The 19,449-nt window shown below is 38.6% G+C and overlaps 1 protein-coding gene and 1 long non-coding RNA gene across 4 annotated transcripts in view; one reads left to right on the plus strand and one right to left on the minus strand.

Annotated features, from left to right (window-relative positions):
- The window catches only part of LOC138753551 (uncharacterized), a 71,203-nt gene that overhangs the window by 49,805 nt on the left and 1,949 nt on the right, over positions 1-19,449 (plus strand). The window lies entirely within an intron of this gene.
- Positions 1-19,449, minus strand: part of prkd1 (protein kinase D1) — a 265,779-nt gene that overhangs the window by 13,398 nt on the left and 232,932 nt on the right. For 2 of the 3 annotated variants that reach the window (XM_069916697.1, XM_069916698.1), the window contains exons 9-16: positions 19,259-19,336; positions 17,443-17,722; positions 16,648-16,700; positions 15,073-15,145; positions 7,833-7,939; positions 6,619-6,780; positions 5,336-5,434; positions 4,954-5,221 (exon numbers count right to left, since the gene is read on the minus strand). In XM_069916697.1, coding sequence (XP_069772798.1) covers positions 4,954-5,221; positions 5,336-5,434; positions 6,619-6,780; positions 7,833-7,939; positions 15,073-15,145; positions 16,648-16,700; positions 17,443-17,722; positions 19,259-19,336 — 1,120 coding nt within the window. Of the gene's footprint in view, positions 1-562; positions 731-4,953; positions 5,222-5,335; positions 5,435-6,618; positions 6,781-7,832; positions 7,940-15,072; positions 15,146-16,647; positions 16,701-17,442; positions 17,723-19,258; positions 19,337-19,449 lie in introns of all 3 variants that reach the window. The other variant, XR_011351249.1, reaches the window with a different exon arrangement.

A 19,449-nucleotide genomic window follows, 5' to 3' on the forward strand; every position in this document is an offset into this window, starting at 1 on the left:
TCACATCCCTACCACTCTCTGTGTGAAGAAATTCCTCCCCCCTCCCCCCCCATGTTCCCCTTAAACTTCTCCCCTTTCATCCTTAATCCATGTCCTCTGGTTTGTATTTCACGTAATCTCAGTGGAAAAAGCCTATTTGCATTTTCCCTATCAAGATCCATCATAATTTTGTATACCTCTATCAAATCTCCCCTCATTCTTCTACCTTTCAGGGAATAATTTAACCTTACCCTGTAATTTGGTTCCTGAATGCCAGCCAACATCCTAGTAAATATTCTCTGCACTCTTTCAATTTTATTGATTTAACTTTTGTAGATAAGTGCCAAAACTGCACACAATACACCAAATTTGGACTCCCCAATGTCATACACAACTTGACCATAACATCCCAATTCCTGTACTCAATATATGAAAGCCAATAGGACAAAAGCTGTCTTTTCATCCCTATCTTCCTGTAATGACACTTTCATAGAAATATGTATGTAGAAACCAAAACCCCTCTATTCTACTGCACTTCTCGGGCCCTCACCCCCACCCCCCCAATTTACTGTGAATGTCCTACCTTGGTTTGTCCTTCCAAAATGCATCACCTCTCGCTTGTCTGCATTAAACTCCTTCTGCTATTTTGCAGCTCACTTTTCCAGCTGGCACCTCCAGTCTTTGCATCATCTGCAAACTTGTCCAATTTCCCATGTAATCATCTAGATCAGCTCTACCTCGAGGCCATGGACTGAAATCATAATTTTTTTAAATTATGTAGTCAGTAGGAGAGAAGCACAGAAGAAACCTACTAAACTTGACTGTTTCCCAGGGAAAATGGCCCATAAACTTTGAGCAGAGTCTTAAGGGGGTTAGCCAAAAATGTTGAGAATGGCTGATCTAGATCATTGATATAAATGAAAAACAACAATGAACCCAGCGCTGATCCGTGAGGCACACCACTAATCACAGGCTTCCAGTCAGACAGGCGAGAACCCACTACCACTCCCTCACTTCTCTCATAAATCCAATGTCGAATCCAGTTTACCACCTCACCATGAATCCCAAGTTACTGAACCTTCCTGACTAACCTCCCATGTGGGACTTTGTCCAAGGCCTCACTGACATCCTTGTAGGCAATATCCACAGCCTTTCCTTCATCAACATTCCTGCTTTCCTCCTCAGAAAATTCTAAGATTGATTAAACATGATCTACCACACAAAAAGCCATTGTTGATTATCCCTCATCAGTCCCTGCCTATCCAAATACTTGTATATATCCAGTCTCTTACAATACATTCCAATAACTTATCCATTACTGATGTCAGGCTCACAGGCCTAATATTTCCTAGGTATTTTTGGAGCCTTTTTTTAAACAATATTAGCTACCCTCCAATCCTCTGACACCTCACCTGTGGCTAAGGACGTTTTAAATATATTTGCCAGGGTCCCTTCAATTTCTTCACTTGCCTTCCTCAAGGTCAAAGGGGATACCTTGTCAGGCCCTGGGAATTTATCAACCTTTTATTCAATTTAAGTACCTCCTCCTCTTTAAACTGTAATAGGTTCCATGACCTCACTGCTTGTTTGCCTCATTTCCCTAGACTCTGTGTCAGTTTCCTGAGCAAATAAAGCCTATTTAATATTTTCCCCATCTTTTCTGGCTTCATGCAAAGCCGGCCATTCTGATCTTCAAGGGGACCAAGTTCGTCCCTTATTATCCTTTTTCTCTTAATGTTGAAACCCTTCGAACTTTTCTTCACATGAGGTCTGCTGAAGCAACCTTGTCTTCTTTCAGCCTTCCTGATTTCTTTTTTGATTTTTCTTGCATTTTTAAAATTCCCCTCAAGTACCTTATTTGTTCCACATTGCCTATACCTGTCATACACCTCTCACTTCGTCTAAACCAGATCCTCAATGTCCCTCAAAAACCAATGTTCCCTATGCCTGTTAACTTTGCCTTTAATCCTGACAGGAACATATAAACTCTGTACTCTCAAAATTTCACATTTGAAAGTCCTCCACTTACTTTGCACATCCTTGCCCGAAAACAACTTACCCCAATCGATGCATTCTAGATCCTTTCTCATTTCCTCAAAAATTGTTTTTTTTCCAATTTAGAATCCCAGCCCGAGGCCCAGACCTTTCCTTCTCCACAATTAACTTGAAACTCATGGCATTATTATCATTGAACTCAAAATGCTCCCCGATGAATACTTCTGTTACCTGTCCTGCCTAATTCCCTAATAGGATATCCAGTGTTGCACTCGCTCTAGTTGGTTCCTCAATATATTGATTTTCAAAATGTTGCTGAGCATATTGGACTAACTCCAAGCCATCCACCCCTTTTACAGTATGGGAGTCCCAATCAATATGTGGAAAGTTAAAATCTCCTATTATCACAACTTTGTTTCCTGCAGCAGTCTGCTGTCTCTCTACAGATTTGCTCCTCCAATTCTCGTTGACTATTGGACAGTCCATAATACAGCCTCATATCCCGTTCCTCAGCTCAGCTCTACCAATATAGTCTCAGTACAGGATCTCTCTGGTCCATCCTGCCTGAGCACAGCTGAGATAAATTCCATGACGAGCAATGCCTCTTATGCCCCTCCACTCTATTATGTCTGAAACAATGGAACCCCAGAACATTGAGCTGCCAGTCCTGTCCCTTCTGCATCTAAGCTTCACTAATGAAAACCATGTCTTAATTCCATGTGCCAATCCACACTCTTGTATCATCTCTCTTTCCTACTCCTTGCATTGAAATAGAGCAACCTGAGAATATTATTTTCACCACACGCAACCCTTTGTCTCCATCTTAAATCATCTTTTCCCTTTTCCACTCCTCTATCTACTCTAGTTCCGAGCCCTCAACAAATTAGTTTAAACCTCAGAGAGCACCACAAGCTAACCTTCCCACAAAGATGCTAGTCCTCTTCCAGTTCAGATGCAAACTGTCCCATTAGTACAGGTCCCACCTTCCCTGGAAGAGAGCCCAATGATCCAGAAATGTTAAGCCGTCCATCCTGCACCATCTCTTTAGCCACATGTTAAAATGCATTAACCTCCTAATTCTAACCTCACTAGCATGTGGAAGGGGTAGCAATCCTGAGGTCACAATCGTGGAGTGCAATCAGGCCATTCATGTACTCCATCTTTAATCTAGTGATTCACCTTCAATTTTGGAATGGTGACTCCTGGATTTTTGACAAAGGAAACAACCTCTGTGAATTGAATTTGTCAGAAAGAAATAGTCTCTTCAATGCAATCACCTCTCTTTGGAAGCTCCACAAAATTCAGGCTTGGCCTGCTTAATCCGTGCTCAAACCTGTCATCCCAGGAATCAACGAGATGAACCTTCACTGTACTTCTACAAGTATGTCATTGCTCGGGAGGTGGTCATTGGGTCTCACATTTTTGTTGAATGCACATTAATCTTGCTACCGGCATGCCAGGACTGTTTCATTCCTAAGCATTGGCGAGTTGGGTCAGGCCACAAGACAATGAAATGCATTGTGGTTTTTATATACATCTGTGATGGATGCTTATGCCAACACAGAGGTTCAATCATAACAATGCCTCCCCTTCCTCCACCCCCACCCACTAAACCCCCAGTCACATACCATATGCTGCAGTCCCAGGCTACAGCATGCTACCTTCAGCATGCAGAAGTTTCTCATATCTGGAGCACCAATCAAGGTCAGGCAAAAAGTGAGAGAATATTCATCCCAAGATAGAGCTCGGTGGCAGCAACACTGAGCAGGTTTCTTTTCGGCCCTCTTAGTAAAATGTCAAAACCCATTTCTTCCCCCTTAGACTCTTAATGGATTTTCCTTCTTAATCACTGCCACTCTTCCTTCCTTTGCTTGGTTACCCTGCATTTTGCTGGGGATTTGGTTTGGGAAGAAGGTGGGTACAGAGTGGCAAGCAGTTGCCCCATTTGTGTCAACCAGACAGCTGATGATCCCAAGCTCTGTAATAATCTCTCCACTTCAACCAAAACACACTTAGAACAAACTGAATACCAATTCAATCACTAACAAATCTGCATGGCCTTTTAAGACTTGACAAAACAAAGACTGGGTGGAATGAGTGGGGGTTGTGCTTCTTAATGCCAAAAAACAGGTTTTCTGTGTGTGATTAACACCTACTTTAGTTGGATAGATACAGGACAATTTGGCAGAGGTGACAGCAAATCAACATTGCACAGGGTTTGACATTGCCACCTGCCTACTCTACTTATCTCTGGCACGTACATGTGATGTAACCGACGCACACACTTCCGCGTTACCCAGTTTGCTGAGGAGCGTAAAAGTGCATATGTGAGATTCAGCGTTGTGACTAAAGTTGGAAGCAAATCGTTAGCCATAGCAGTGAAAAAAATGGTGGCATGCAGAATAACTTTACTGTAACTGTATTTATAATTGCTTTGGTAAAAACCTCAATGTAAATTTGATCAACAAACATTGCAGATTGGAAATTAGCTAGGCAAAAACAGTTAGAGGTTTTTTTTTTGCTTTCACGAAGACAGAAAAATAACAGTTACAGACCATCCATCCTCTCAAGCTTGCTCCACTATTTGGTATGAAGAAATAAAGGTGTCACATTAAACCATGTTAAAGTAGTTCAAATGTTTGTATTTAAAAAAAAGGTAAAAATATTAGTCTCTCCTTCAAACAAAAACAAAATCTGCTTTTGGATGGATTGAAAAATGTGAAACTGGAATGGGATTCCAATACCAACAGAGGCTCCAATAGCTCAGTGGTTAGAGCACTGGTCTGGCAAACCAGGGGTTGTGTGTTCATTTCTTGTTGAGGCTTCATTTCTGTGAGGGGCACTTGTCAAAGTGGTGACTCTCTGTCTTCCTTACAGAAGACAAAGTTAAAGAATTTCATGTTTTTTACATTCCAAATATAGTATAATGTGAACTTTTACCTTTACATTTCTTTGGTTTACAATCTACTTATTAGTTACCTTCCACTGAGATCTCCTTCCAAGGATTAGGAGGATACATGAAATCAGCATTCTGAATTTGATCATGAATGTCTTCATCCTCATTGAATGGAAAGGTACCACTAAGACTGACGTAGACAATAACGCCTACCGACCACATATCCAAAGATCGATTATATCCTTTGTTCCGAAGCACTTCTGGAGCCAAATATGCTGGTGTTCCCACCACAGAACGCCTGAAAGACTTTTCCCCAATTATACGTGCAAAACCAAAGTCACAAAGCTTGACCTACGTTTGGGGAAAAAAAGATATGATTACATGTAATAGGAATGTATATGAATGTAATGATATTATAAAATCTAAAGCAAATGTGTTCGCGTACTGATATATAATTGCTCTTACCTGTGGCAAGGGATCAGCTGAAGCTAGGAGGACATTTTCAGGTTTTAAGTCACAGTGAACTATGTTCTTAAAATGAAGATGTCGCAAGGCAACAAGTATCTGTTTTAAAGAAAATCATATCACCAAAAGAATTAAGCAAGAATTGTTATCTACTGTTTATTCGACATATGATTTGGAAATTAAGTGCATTTTGCTTACAGAATATGTCTGAGTGGGCAATAATAGAACAATCCCAGGCAAATAACATGAGAGGTAACATGAACCTGTGTTTTATGGTGTACTTTTTACAATTCTGAGCAAGTTGAGACAACAGTTCTGCGGAGTTCAGTTTCCTCAATGTAATAACTCATGAAAATCAACCGGATTGCATACATGACTAACCTCTATATAATGCAAGATTAATTTTGAAATTTTACAACTTCAAACCAATGTTTAAAGCTGAATTCTATTTAAAAAGAATTCTACTTCAAGCCAATTTTGGTATCATCAAACTATTGACTAGAAATCTTAAAGTCTCCAGAACTGTACAATGAGGAAAACTGCTACTGATAAAAATTTGTCCCTCGCACCTCAACTCTTTGTTGCTAAAGATTTAATTGAAAAAAATTCTAATTCTGTTTGTTATCTCATCCCTAATTTAATCTTCTCTATCTGAAATTCCATGCCCATTTATCTTGCCTTGATTGCTCTTTTATTTCACCATTAATATGTCGGGAACTACTTTCAAATAAGAGGCCAAGAGGTTTCCTGGAGGGGGCAGCTTTTCAGGGTCACTTCAGTGTTTGAACTAATTAGTTTAAACTCAAGAAACAGCAACACACAAGTATCCTTTTATATCACGTGAGAATTTTGACATATTTTAGAAAAATTAGTTTCATGGGTGAGTCCAGTTAAAATTGAAGTAAAAGGGCTGCAATACTGAGATAAACTTCCATCAGCTGAAAGGAATTGCAGATGAGACAACTAGAAATTACTATAAATACGCGTGGACAATCCTGCAGAGTAATTTATGCTTGACTGATAATCCAAGCAATACTTCTCATCATTCTGACTCTGGCCCAAAAGTCACACTGAAGGTCATTTCATTTCAATCATGGACAAGAAAACACAAACCCGCATGGACGGAAAGGGGATTTCATTAGTATTGCACTTCCTTTCAAGTTAGAGGAGATGCTTAATTTCAGTTGCATGTTATGCCAATGCCTGTAAGAAATATAGTTGAAGTACTCCTTTTGATGATCCTATTTACCTTCGATTGGAGAATTGTAATAACTGTCACATACCTGTGTAATAAGAAACTTGGTTATATGTTCTGGCAGACGTCCTTTCTCACTTGACAGGATCATTTCCAGCATGTCTCCATGGAGCTTTTCCATGACAACAAACACTCTTTCAGGAGTCTCAAACATGCATTCCAAGTTCACTACTCCAGGGTGATGCAGATTCTGGGCAAAGAAATGGTACCTATAAAAAGATGTTCTTCCCCATATCTCATCGAAGTTTTAAATGTGATAATATATGTAAACATTTTAGAGGAAAGCAATACATGGTGATAATTACATGACATGGGACTGTCCATTTAATGGTCATGGTCATAGTCTGTGCCTGGACGGCTCACTGAGGTAAACCTGACTTTTGCCAGACCTGCCCAAAGAGTCCAGATCTGATGAAGCAGCAGGATTGTCCAATGTACCCCATCAGACAAACCAAATTTGACTACCAATCCTGTCCAATATTTGAATATAGGTAGACCTCGATTTACGACTATAATTGGGACTGAAGGATTGGTCATAACTTGGATTGGTCGTCAATTGGATTCACATGTCTTAATGAGGTATTAAAGCAATTTTTCAAACTATTTTCAACAAATGAACCTTTAATGACAAATCTCAGCAAATGAACAGTTTTTAAGAAAAAATTCAGTTGTATGTGCGGGTGGACGTAACTCACGTAGGTCGTAAGTTGAGGACCACCTGATACTTAATAATTTTAAAATTTAAACTTTAAAAAAATCAAGTTTTGTTTTGTTAAAGTAAATGCCAATTAAAAAATTTAAATGAGTTTGTATGGGTTCTCCTGGGAAAATGTATCCAGTTCTTGGCCTGCTACTGAATATTGCACAAAATCCAACACTGGTGGCCAGTTAGCAAGCTGTTTGGGATCACAGCGTCTGGGTGTGAATCCCAAACTCAACACTACTCGGGCTGTGAAATGCCAGTGCTTTTTAGCAAGCTGGAGCCCATAAAAGAAGACTGTATCTTCAAAATTTGTCTTAATTTTTTTTCCATTCCAATTTAGGTTTGAAAAAATGACTGATACTTCTTCCAACCTGCCCCACATTATCAAACTGTCCTATTTATATTGGGAATAAACAGAGAGAGAGGTTTTTAACAATTCAGATCTAGATGTTGCCATTCAAAAGTGATACTGACGTTAATTGACTCCAACTCTCCTCCAAATGTTTAAAGTCGATAATCAGACGTTATGTCCTACTTACCTGTAAAATTGCAACTTCATTTCGCAGCTGACTTTCTTGTTTTGTTGGAAATCGTAGTTTATCAATCACCTTGATTGCTACGTCTCTTCCTGTCTTGCGATGCTTTCCTAGCAAACAAGCAAAACCGATGAGAGTTTTAGCCACTGACAGTACTGGTGGCACAGTTTATCTTGTGGAGTTTAAACTAATTAATTGCATTTCCTGTGTTCTCCAGATCTCTGCAGTTAGCATTCAGTAGTCACCCTGCTTCTTGGCCAAGTGGATGTCGGACTCTTGACAGAGCATGAAATGTGCTAATTGCTACTTAAATGAAATAAAACCATCACTGTTGCCTCTCCTTCAATGAGAATAGAAAGGAAAATAAGCAGTCACAATCAATAGCTGAACAGGGCAAGTACGTAACTCTCTGCATGGTGCATAGGGATTGCACAGCATTGTGGATATCATAGCAGCAATGTCAGTTTCATGCCACTAACCCCAACGACTTTGCTCGAGGCTAGATATTCTTAAAAGTGAAAGCTTCAAATTTAGAAAGATAGAATGGGTCCTGCGGTGAAACAATTCCATAGGTAAGTGTCCTGTATGACAAAGTGTATGGTGAAGAAATGATCACAAATAGAGGTATTAATAGTACTTTTCAGATATGAAATAAAAGCCAATTGTAAGATATTGTCTGCAACTATTCACAATTACTTCATGGTGAGCATGCTTTTTAAGCTGATCCAAGGATATATAAATTATACAATGATTTTTTTAATCCTCGAGCCAACCCATGTATTTCCTTAAATCCCATAACCCTCTATTTTTCTTGCATCCATGTGCATGTCTAAGAGTCTCTTACATTTCCCTATTGTTTCAGCCCCCATCACCATACCCGGCAAGGCATTCCAGGCACCCACAACTCTCCGTAAAATAAAAAAAACTCACCCCTAAAGTCTTGCCTAAACTTCCCCCTTCACTTTGTGTACATGTCCTCTGGTGTTTGCTATTGTGATAGAGATGTAGACACACACACACATACAGAATGCAGATTTTATATGGTGAATTGGTAATCTGAAATAAAGCAATTGATCACCCATTTGATTTTCTTGGCTTTCTGATATCAACAATGAAGATCAAAAAGAAAATTTTATCCAATTACTCTGCAAGGTCTGCCAGAATGATCAATTATTTGGCTGGAAAAAAAAGATGTAGCACAGCAAGAAAATTTAGAAGAGTTTTCTGATTTTGTGCTTTGCTGTAGGTAAATACTTAATTATAGTATTTAAATAAATTTACTTTAAATATAACTGATACTTCCAGTAAAAATTTCATGGTGTGAAAGGCAATGCCATCTGGCCAGCGTGTGAGACAGGAATCACTCACTTGCATGCTGCAGGCAACTTTAAAGCCTTTTCTCCCACACTTCTTGGATGATTTGGCACGGTTGTCAAGCTCTTCACACAAACAGAATTGGTACATCAAAGCAAGCAATTGTCCAGGTTAAAGATCTACTTGGTTGTTCTGTTTTTACTACCCCCCATATCTTAGAGACCATAAACTGTCATTTATTAAAATACTACCAATTATCTTTCACTATTTGCTCATAAAGATTATTTGTAAAAATTGATTCCTTTTACAAAATGACTACTTGCCGATCACTACATGTCAGAAATGTAGCAAGTTATCATCCACAGTAATATTTTGTTCCCTGAATGAAGAAATTCATCTTTACATTAATAATAATAGATAGGTAATTGATCAACATAAATTTGGATAAATTTCTTTAAGACAAATATACATTTATATATAGAGAGTTAGGTAGGGAGCTTCTTCACTCAGAGAGTGGAATGACCTTCTGGAAGAGGTGGTTGCAGCAGGGTCAATTTTGTCATTTAAGAGAAGGTTGGATACGAGCATGGATGGGAGGGGATTGGAGGGTTATGGACAGGGAGCTGGTAGGTGGGACTAGAGGAGATCACTTAAATCAATGCGGACTAGAGGGGCCGAGATGGCCTGTTTCCACACCGTAAATGTTATATGGTAATATACAATTACTGGAATCTACTTCTGACACTCACACTTGTTCCATCATTCTATGAGATTGTGGTAAATCTGACCCTGCATCACTTCGATTTTTGATGGCCGAGATGACAGTGGGAACATATTAAACAAGTGTAAGATATGTCAGTTAGCCCCTCAAGCTGGCTTTACTGAGTCGATCCTATCTTGCTCTTAACATCACTTTCCTATTCTCTTTCACCTTCTCCTTGAGTCCTCTATATTTTGCAGGTCCACCAATCTCCATCTTCAATGATTCCCCTCACCTGGGGTATTGAATACCAAAGATTTGCTTCACTACTCCATTTTTCTAAAACTCTATTCCTCATTCCAGATAACCACATGAAGATGAACATCCTATCAGTACCTCACAGAATCTTCTCCCAGTGAAGTATAGAAGAATGAGTATTGGCACAACTAACTCCATAATTGTTCATATGAAATCCTTTATTCAATGAATCCATCTTACTGGCGTTCTCTGTGCTGCCTCCAATGCAAATCTATAATCTGGGAGGTGGCTAATATCCTGGTGGGCAAGTATGCGCGAGCCGTTCGGGAAGGTTTAAATTGTTCTGCAGGGGGATGGGAATCTGAATAGGAAAGTGAATAGGGTAGAAGACACACAAGTAGATGCATTGTGCAGTGAGATTATGAAGAAGGATACGCAGTCAATAGGGCAAAATTGCAAGCATAAAATTATGGATCTAACCTGTGGTACTTTGGAAACAAAGTTGAAGAGCAGGTTGAAGTCAGCACTGAAGGCCTTGTATTTAAATACCAGAAGTATAAGAAATAAGGTTGTTGTGTAGCTGGAAGTTGGCAGGTTTGACATTGTGGCCGTAGCTGAGTCGTAGCTGAAAGAAGATCACAGCTGACAACTAAATATCCAGGACAGGAAGATAGGCAGAGGGAGTGGGGTGGTTCTGCTGGTTAAAAATTGAATTAAATCTTTGGAGAGAGGAGACAGTGGATCAGAAAATATAGAACTCCCTCATGGGAGTTGTATACAGGCCTCCAAAGGGAAACTAGGATCTGGCATTGTGTCTTGCAAACTCAAGGGAGATGGAGAAGGCATGCAATAAGGACAATGTTACAATATTCATGAGGGAATTTCAATGTGCAGGTTGATTGGGAAAACCTGATTGGTTCTGGATCCAAAGAGAAGGAATTTACCAAATTCCTTCAGGATGTAGTCTTAGAACAGTTTGTGGGTGAATCAACCAGGGAAATGGCAATTCTGGTTGGATATTGTCAATGAACCAAAGTTGATAGGGATAAGAGTTGATAAGGTAAGGGAACCCTTAGGAGGAAGTGGTAAAGAAAGTGTAGGATAGATATATTCCAAGAAAAAAGAATGAATGGAAAAATTGCACAAATGTGGCTAATACGGGAGTTTAAGGCTAAGATAAAAGCAAAAGGAAGGGCATACAAGGAAGCTAAAAAAAAAAAGGGGAAAACAGAAAAATGGGAAACTTATAAAAACTTACAGAAAGAAACCAACAAAATAATCAGGAAAGTAAAGGTGAATTATGAAAGGAATTTGGCAAATAACATACAAAAGTATACTGAGTTTTTAAAAGGGTAGGTATAGGACGAATTGAAAATGATGCTGGAGAAATTATAATGGGTAACAAAGAGATGGCAGAGGAACTAAATTAATATTTTGCATCAGTCTTCACTGAGGAAGACAATAGTCAGATGTCTCAGGGAATAGAATTAAGTAGTCAGGATTACTAGAGATGGATAAGTCTCCTGGACCAGATGAGGTGCACCCACCGGTTCTGAAGGAGGTGACTTTGGAGATTGTGGATGCATTGGAATTAATTTTTCACAAATCAATAGTCTCTGGCATGGTTCCAGAGGACTGGAAGGTCATAAATGTAGTTCCGCTGTTTAAGAAAGGAGGGAGGCAGAAAAAAAGGAAATTATAGGCCTATTAGACTGACGTCAGTAGTCTTTGATTCTCAAAGATGAGGTTATGAAATACCTTGAGGTACATGACATGTTAAGTCTAAGCCATTATGGTTTCATGAAGGGAAGATCCTTCCTGACCAACCTAATCGAATATTTTGAGGTAATCTCAAGTAGGATGGACAAGGGAGAGGCTGTGGATGTCGTGTATTTGGATTTTCAAAAGGCCTTTGATAAGATGCCGCATAAGGGGTTACTTAATAAAATGAGAGCCCATGGAATTACAGCAAAGATATTAGATTGGATGGAGGATTGGCTGATAGGAAGAAAGCAAAGGGTGGGAATAAAGGGATCCAGTTCTGGATGGTTGCTGATTACTAGTGGTGTTGCGCAGGGGTCAGTGTTGGGACCACTTCTTTTTACAATCTATATTGATGATTTAGATTATGGATTGAATGGTTTTGTGGCTAAGTTTGCAAATGACATCAAGATAGATGGTGGAGTAGGAAGTGATAAAGAAATCGAAAGGTTGCAGAGAGACTTGGACAGGTTAGGAGAGTGGGCAATGAAATGGGAGTTGAGATACAATGTTGATAAATACACAATTTTACATTTTGGAAGAGGAAATAAACATGCAGATTATTATTTGGATGGGGATAAAATTCAAAATTCGAAAGTGCAAAGGGACTTGGGGGTCATCATGCAGGATGACCTTAAGGCTAATCACCAGGTTGGATCAGTAGTAAAGAAAGCGAATCCAATATTGGTATTCATTTCAAAAGGAATAGTGTGTAAGAGTAAAGAGGTGTTGATGAGGCTCTATGGGGACTGGTGAGGCCTCATTTGGAGTGCTGCATGCAGTTTTGGGCCCCTTATCTTCGAAGGGATGTAATGATGTTGGAGTGAGTACAGAGAAGATTTACCAGGATGATTCCTGGAATGCAGGGGCTAACATATGAGGAAAGTTTATCAGCTCTTGGACCGTATTCATTGGAGTATAGAAGAATGAGAAGGGATCTCATAGAAACATTTTAAATGTTAAAAGGACTGGACAGAGTAGATATGAATAAGGTGTTTCCCTTGGTGTGTGAATCCAGGACAAGAGGGCACAGTCTTAGAATTAGAAGGTACCCATTTAAAACAGAGAAGAGGTGAAATTTCTTTAGCCAGAGGTCGTGGATCTGTGGAATTCATTGCCACATACAGCTGTGGAGAAGAGATCATTGGGGAGTTTAAGGGGAAGATTGACAAGTATCTAATTAGTCAGGGTATTAAGGAATATGGGGAAAGGCCAGAACTTGGAACTGGATGTGAAAACAGTTTAGCTCAGGGTGGTTATGGGGAGCAGATCAGATGGGCCAAATGGCCTTCTTCTGTTCTTTCATCTTGTGATCATATGATAGAATTCACCCTGCAGTCCGAGAGCGAGAAATGAAAATCAGATGTGTCAGTATACCAGTGGAATAAAGGGGACTTCAAAGGTATGAGAGAGGAGTTGGCTAAAGTTGATTGCAAAGGCACACTAGCAGGGAGGACAGCAGAGCAGAAACCACTGCAGTTTCTGCAAGAAATAAGGAAGGTGGAGAAGAGAAGAAATATTTGAATGGAAAGTGATACAACTGTGGCTGACAAGAGAAGTCAAAGTAAAAAGAAAAGGGCATACAAGGAAGCAAAAATTAGTGGAAACGTAGAGGACTGGGAAGCTTTTAAAAGCTTACAGAAGGCATCCAAGAAGTTCATTATGAAAGAAAACATGAACTTTAAAAGGAAGCTAGCGAATTACATCAAAAAAGATACTGAAAGCTTTTTTAAGTAAATTAAGAATAAGAAGAGTCAAGAGTAGATATTGCAATGACAGAAAATGACACTAAATAAATTGTAACGGGAGTCAAGTAGATTGCAGAGGAAATTAATGAGTATTTTGTGTTTTGTCACTGAGGAAGACATTAACAGGATGTCAGGAAAGAGAGGTGTGTGCAGTAATGATCACCAGAGAAAAGGTGCTTGGGAAGATGAATGGTCTAAAGGTAGATAAGTCTCCTGGACCAGATGGAATGCAGCCTTGGGTTCTGAAATAAGTATCTATAGAGACCGTGGAGGCATTGGTAATGATCTACCAAGAATCAATAGATTCTGGCATGGTTCCGGAGGACTGGAAAATTGCCAAGGTCACTCCGCTATTTGAAAAGGAAGGGAAGCAGCAAAAATGTTAGTGGTTGGGAAGTTGTCGGAGTTGATTGCCAAGGATGAGGTTACGGAGTACCTGGAGGTGCACGTCAAGATAGAACAAAGTCAGCATGGTTTAGTTAAGAGAAAATCCTAACAAAGCTACTGCAGTTTTTGAAGAAACCACAAGTTCGCTACACAAAGGAGATGCAGAAGATGTTGCATATTTGGATTTTCAAACGACCTTTGACAAGATGACGCACATGATGCTGTTTAGCAAGGTGAGAGCCCATGGAATTACAGGAAAAATACTAGCAGGAGTAGAGCATTGGCAGATTATCAGCAAACAGAGAGGGAAAATAAAAAGATATTCTTCAACATGGCTACCAGTTACCAGTGCCATTCTGCAGGGGTCAATATTGGGGCTGCTTCTTTATACATTGTATATTAATAATTTGGATTGCAGAATAAATGGCTTTATGGCTAAGTTTGCAAAGATAGGAGGAGGAACAGATAGTGAGGCGGAAAGGGAGAGGCTGCAGAATGAGCTTGGGAGAATGGGCAAAGAAGTACAAATAAAATATAATGTTGGAAAATATATGGTCATGCACTTTGGTAGAAGGAATATCAGGGCAGACTATTATTTGCATGGGAGAAAATTCAAAATTCAGAAGAGCATTTGGGAGTCTTTGTTAACATATTCAACAATATGGATATGGGAAACTGGATGCATCAGGAAGGACCAAACAAATCATACTTATGGTATATACTTCTAAGCATCAATGCACTTAAAACCAAATATGAAACTTTTGAAAAGGACATAGAAGGATTATGATAATTTTACCCATATATTCAGCAAGAAAAGCTCAAGCTACTGTTTTTGAACTATAGACATGGCATAGTACATATCAGATAACACCAATATGTACCGAATGTACTGAAAACACAAAGACTGTATGTACAGAAAACACTGTATGTACTGAAAACACAAAGATGTGCATTATATTGCAGGATATCAAATAAAGCTTTCACCTGATTTTAAAATTAGATACATTAAACAGAGTCCTGCAAAATAATTATGTTAAAATATAATGATTTATACATTTTACAACATAAGTATTACCTCCATATACTATTCCAAATTGTCCTGAACCCAGCACTTCATCTGGAAATATTTGATATATAGTACTGATATCCTGTTGGGGGAGAGTCATGTTACTCAACCATGGTTCAAACTCATCAAAAACACAACCACTTCTCAATTGCAGATTCTGCATTTTATCTTTAAATTCCAAATATTAAATTCAAATCCTATGCATTGCTGTCATATTTTACTATATATTTGTAAATATAATATATAATCGAATCCACGCTGCTGAAGATCCAACTGCACTGGGTAGGTCATGTCTCCAGAATGGAGGACCATCGCCTTCCCAAGATCGTGTTATATGGCGAGCTCTCCACTGGCCACCGAGACAGAGGTGTACCAAAGAAGAGGTACAAGGACTGCCTAAAGAAAGCTCTTGGTGCCTGCCACATTGACCATCGCCAGTGGGCTGATATCGCCTCAAACCATGCATCTTGGCGCCTCACAATTCGGCGGGCAGCAACCTCCTTTGAAGAAGACCGCAGAGCCTACCTCACTGTCAAAAGACAAAGGAGGAAAAACCCAACACTCAACCCCAACCAACCAATTTTCCCTTGCAACCGCTGCAACCGTGTCTGCCTGTCCCGCATCGGACTTGTCAGCCACAAATGAGCCTGCAGCTGACGTGGACATTACCCCTCCATAAATCTTCATCCGCGAAGCCAAGCCAAAGAAAGAAGAAGAGATTACAGCATTTAGGGACAAATTTCACAAATTCTAGTGTAGAAGAGCATCTATTTATCATAGTCAGAGATTATCTTTAGAGTTGAAGGACTTAAGGTAGAATTTCAAAATCTCTAAATGACACAAAGGGCAAACAGTAGAACAGAGAATGAGATGGAAATAGATCAAGAAATCAGACAGGTGCATAGAATGATGGACAAAGTACAGGAGAAATTCAATGCAGAAAATTGTGAGATGATACATTTTAGTAAAATAAGATCAAGCCAAATTATATAAATGGAAAAGGGTAACAAGAATAGAGATGTATGAGTGTGATGATGTGACTATCTTTGGAGATATACTTTTAAAAATATCTATGAGATTTTGGGTCTGGGAGATATAAAGCAGATAAGTTGTGACTTTAAATCTACCTGAAATACTCATTTTCTAGAGAACTGCCATTGGGGACAACTCTTAAGAAGGATTTCAAAACCTTGGAGAGGATACACATGATTTTTATGTTTATTTGCTTCTCATCTCCTGAAACGTATCTGTGAAACAGTCCATGAGGATCAATCTTGTGATTTAAAAAAAAATTTTAATCCCAAATTTTGAACAATCAGTGCAGACAAGATGGGGTTAGAGGGTTGTAGATTTTGAGGAATTGGTCATCATTTCAAGTTTTAATGGATTTGATCAAAGGTTCACTTCTATTTTTTTTTCAATATTCTGCAGGTGGCTTTTAATGATCTTTCCTGAATTGTCTCATTTGATGCTAGACAAACTAAATTGTCAGCACGGAAAATAAATAAAACTACGCAATGTCTCGTCATCAAGAGTTTCTGTATGAATGGTAACGTTTTTTTCTCTTCTGCAAACACAACTCACCACATTCTCCTGGATCTGGCTGTTTGACACTGAGATACTGATAGATGCATCTCCTGACAAAAGAGAACAAAACTGAGTTTACTGCCATGAAATGATTTGAGTACTTGTGTCTTTTACAATCATTTAACAATGGAGGTGCAGACTCTCTGTGGAAGGACAATCAATGATTCAACATTAACTTTGTTTATCTCTCTCCAGAGCTACTGCTTTATTGTCAAATTTAGACATCTGCAATGGTTTTCAAATGTAATACATTAGGTCAGCTTGTTCCACTTATTTGTAACAAAGAGAGAAGCTAAGTGGTGATATAACAATTTCAAAATAGATACATGCCAATTAGTAACATTCAACTTATTATTTCCAATGAATGCTAGGCATTGAGGAAGTTTGCCATTGCATAGGTAAAAGCCAAATCTTAGGAATCCTGTCAGACTATGCTCTGGACATTTTAATCGTCTTGGCACATCAATGCTGAAGCTCAATACAGCTTTTAACTAAAGCTTTCACCACATTATAATACACACAAATTTTCCAATATCGTAACAAAATGAAGGCTACTGAAACTGCTTTACGCACCTTTAGAAATAGAAACATAGGAAGTAGGAACAGGAGTAGGCCAAAAATGGCCCATCGAGCCTGCTCCGCCATTCAATAAGATCATGGCTGATCTAAATAATGCAAATAACAAACGTCCAAATCATTAACATTTCTATTTTGTATGAATAATATTAAGGATAAGGATACATTTTGGAGAGAACTGTTTTCCATTTGATAAACTCTTGACATTTAACTTACTGTGTAGGCTGTGCACTGATCCTGCAGATGAACCTTTTGGAATGACAGGCATTAAGGCATGCTGGATGGCTAATTCCCATGTCTGGGCTACATCCAACCTCGTGTCACTTGATAGAACACTATTGTCTTTTTGTGTACTCAAATGATTGGTCAAATTTTCTCCAACAAAATAGACCACACTTGCAGTTGTAATTTTAAAGCAATGAGCACTGGCTCCAGCAGGTAGTAAATTGAAGTTCTTTCCTGGTTCCAGAGATAAAATTTCAGACAGTGGAATTTCCTGAAATTAAAAATAGATTTTTCTTATTTTGCCTATATATTTTTTAAGAATCACCCTTAATCACTAGCATTGCGAATTAAGTAAGTTGTTATCTTGGTTTCACAATTCTTCATATAAGGATTGAGAGGAGACAAAAATTCTATTACTAGGTTGCATTTTATTAAAAGATATTTCCTGCCTTGTTATTTTTTTCCCCCTGAACCCTTTCCAGAAACTAATGTTGTGATCCAGTTCCAGAGGTGTGGGAACCCCCCCTGGAATGTATGAGTGTTCACACATTTAACTGGGCCCATACCCAGCCCGATATTCCATTCTAATGTGAATGCACAGTTTGCATTAGGATTTGCCATGGAGTAAGTTGAAGGTTGAACACAGACAAGCTTTTTTTTTTGGCCATCGCAAGGATACAGAGGCCAGCTGTTGCAGCCCTCTTGACAACCCAGCTTATGAAGGTCACTTGGCCCAGAGCTGTTAGAAGCAGAACCAATCTTCATTTATGTGGCTAAATTGTGCAATTGGTGCCATCGGGTAACATCCATAACGCAGATTGCTAAAACCTGAAAAATTAACATTGAATTTTTTTCCCCCACTTAACAGAGCCCTTTTCAAGTTGTTATCTCCCTGAGGCAAGATTACTTGGCCACCTCCCGTAACTTTGTCATTTGAATGACACAGGTGGACATATTGGAATACAACATTTTCATCCAAATATTTATTTTACAATTTTATATCACCATATTGATGTAGTATTACTATAGGGTTTAAAATAAAGGATCATTTTTATTCACGCAACAATATTTAATTACAAAAGAATTGTGAAACTAATCTTAAAGATGTAACTGGTTAACCTTGAACTCTGACAAATTGGTGCTTCCCGTATGTTAGCACAAGGTCTACAAAGCCACCTGTCAATCATCAACAGCCACAATACATGTCAGAGTGATTTAATATATGAGTCACAGCATGTTGCCCTATGAGATTGACAGGAACTACTACAAGAACAGTGTAAATTGGGGATAGCACATCTGTTGACAAAAATAAATGTTTTGAATGTGTTATAGCCTTCATGTTAATTAAACATTTTTAGGGCATTTATTTACTGATATACCAAACAGTACAGCTCTTAAATGTTTCAGACAGTAGATGAATAAAGTCGCAATATGTCATTCTGTTAATCTTCAATGTTTTGTTCAGTAACATATTCCTGTCCTTATGAAAACAAGATGGATCAGTATGGAATTTGCATATTTTACTCATGCTTTAAAAAACAAATTAATTAATTCATTATACCTGACTGATTCAATGTAAACGCAAAAGCAAGATCGATTTACTTATTGTCTGTATAAGATCATTTTATTTTAAAATATAATCCTTTCTAAAAATACCCCAAACTCCTTTCAATAATGATTTACTATAAAAGGAAATAAAAACAAGAGTTCAACCGGAACTTTTTCACTGACATTTAGCTTGCATCATTTTGGATTATTTATTCAGTGTTAATGTCTGACTGAGAAAATCAAGTAACGAAACCTTTACCTTGTAATATTTGCTTCCTGTATCATTCTGAAAGAGGGTGATACATTTACTGTCTAGTCTCCAATAGTGTCTTTTTCTCTATAGGATAAAACACATACTTCAATGTTAGAAAATTCTTAAAAGAACAGTGAATAGCACATTTAAATGGTGGCATCGTTTATGTACTGGTATTAGGCAATAAAAGCCTTCTG

The sequence above is a fragment of the Narcine bancroftii genome, chromosome 2 (assembly GCF_036971445.1).
Source record: "Narcine bancroftii isolate sNarBan1 chromosome 2, sNarBan1.hap1, whole genome shotgun sequence".
Classification (NCBI taxonomy): domain Eukaryota; kingdom Metazoa; phylum Chordata; class Chondrichthyes; order Torpediniformes; family Narcinidae; genus Narcine; species Narcine bancroftii.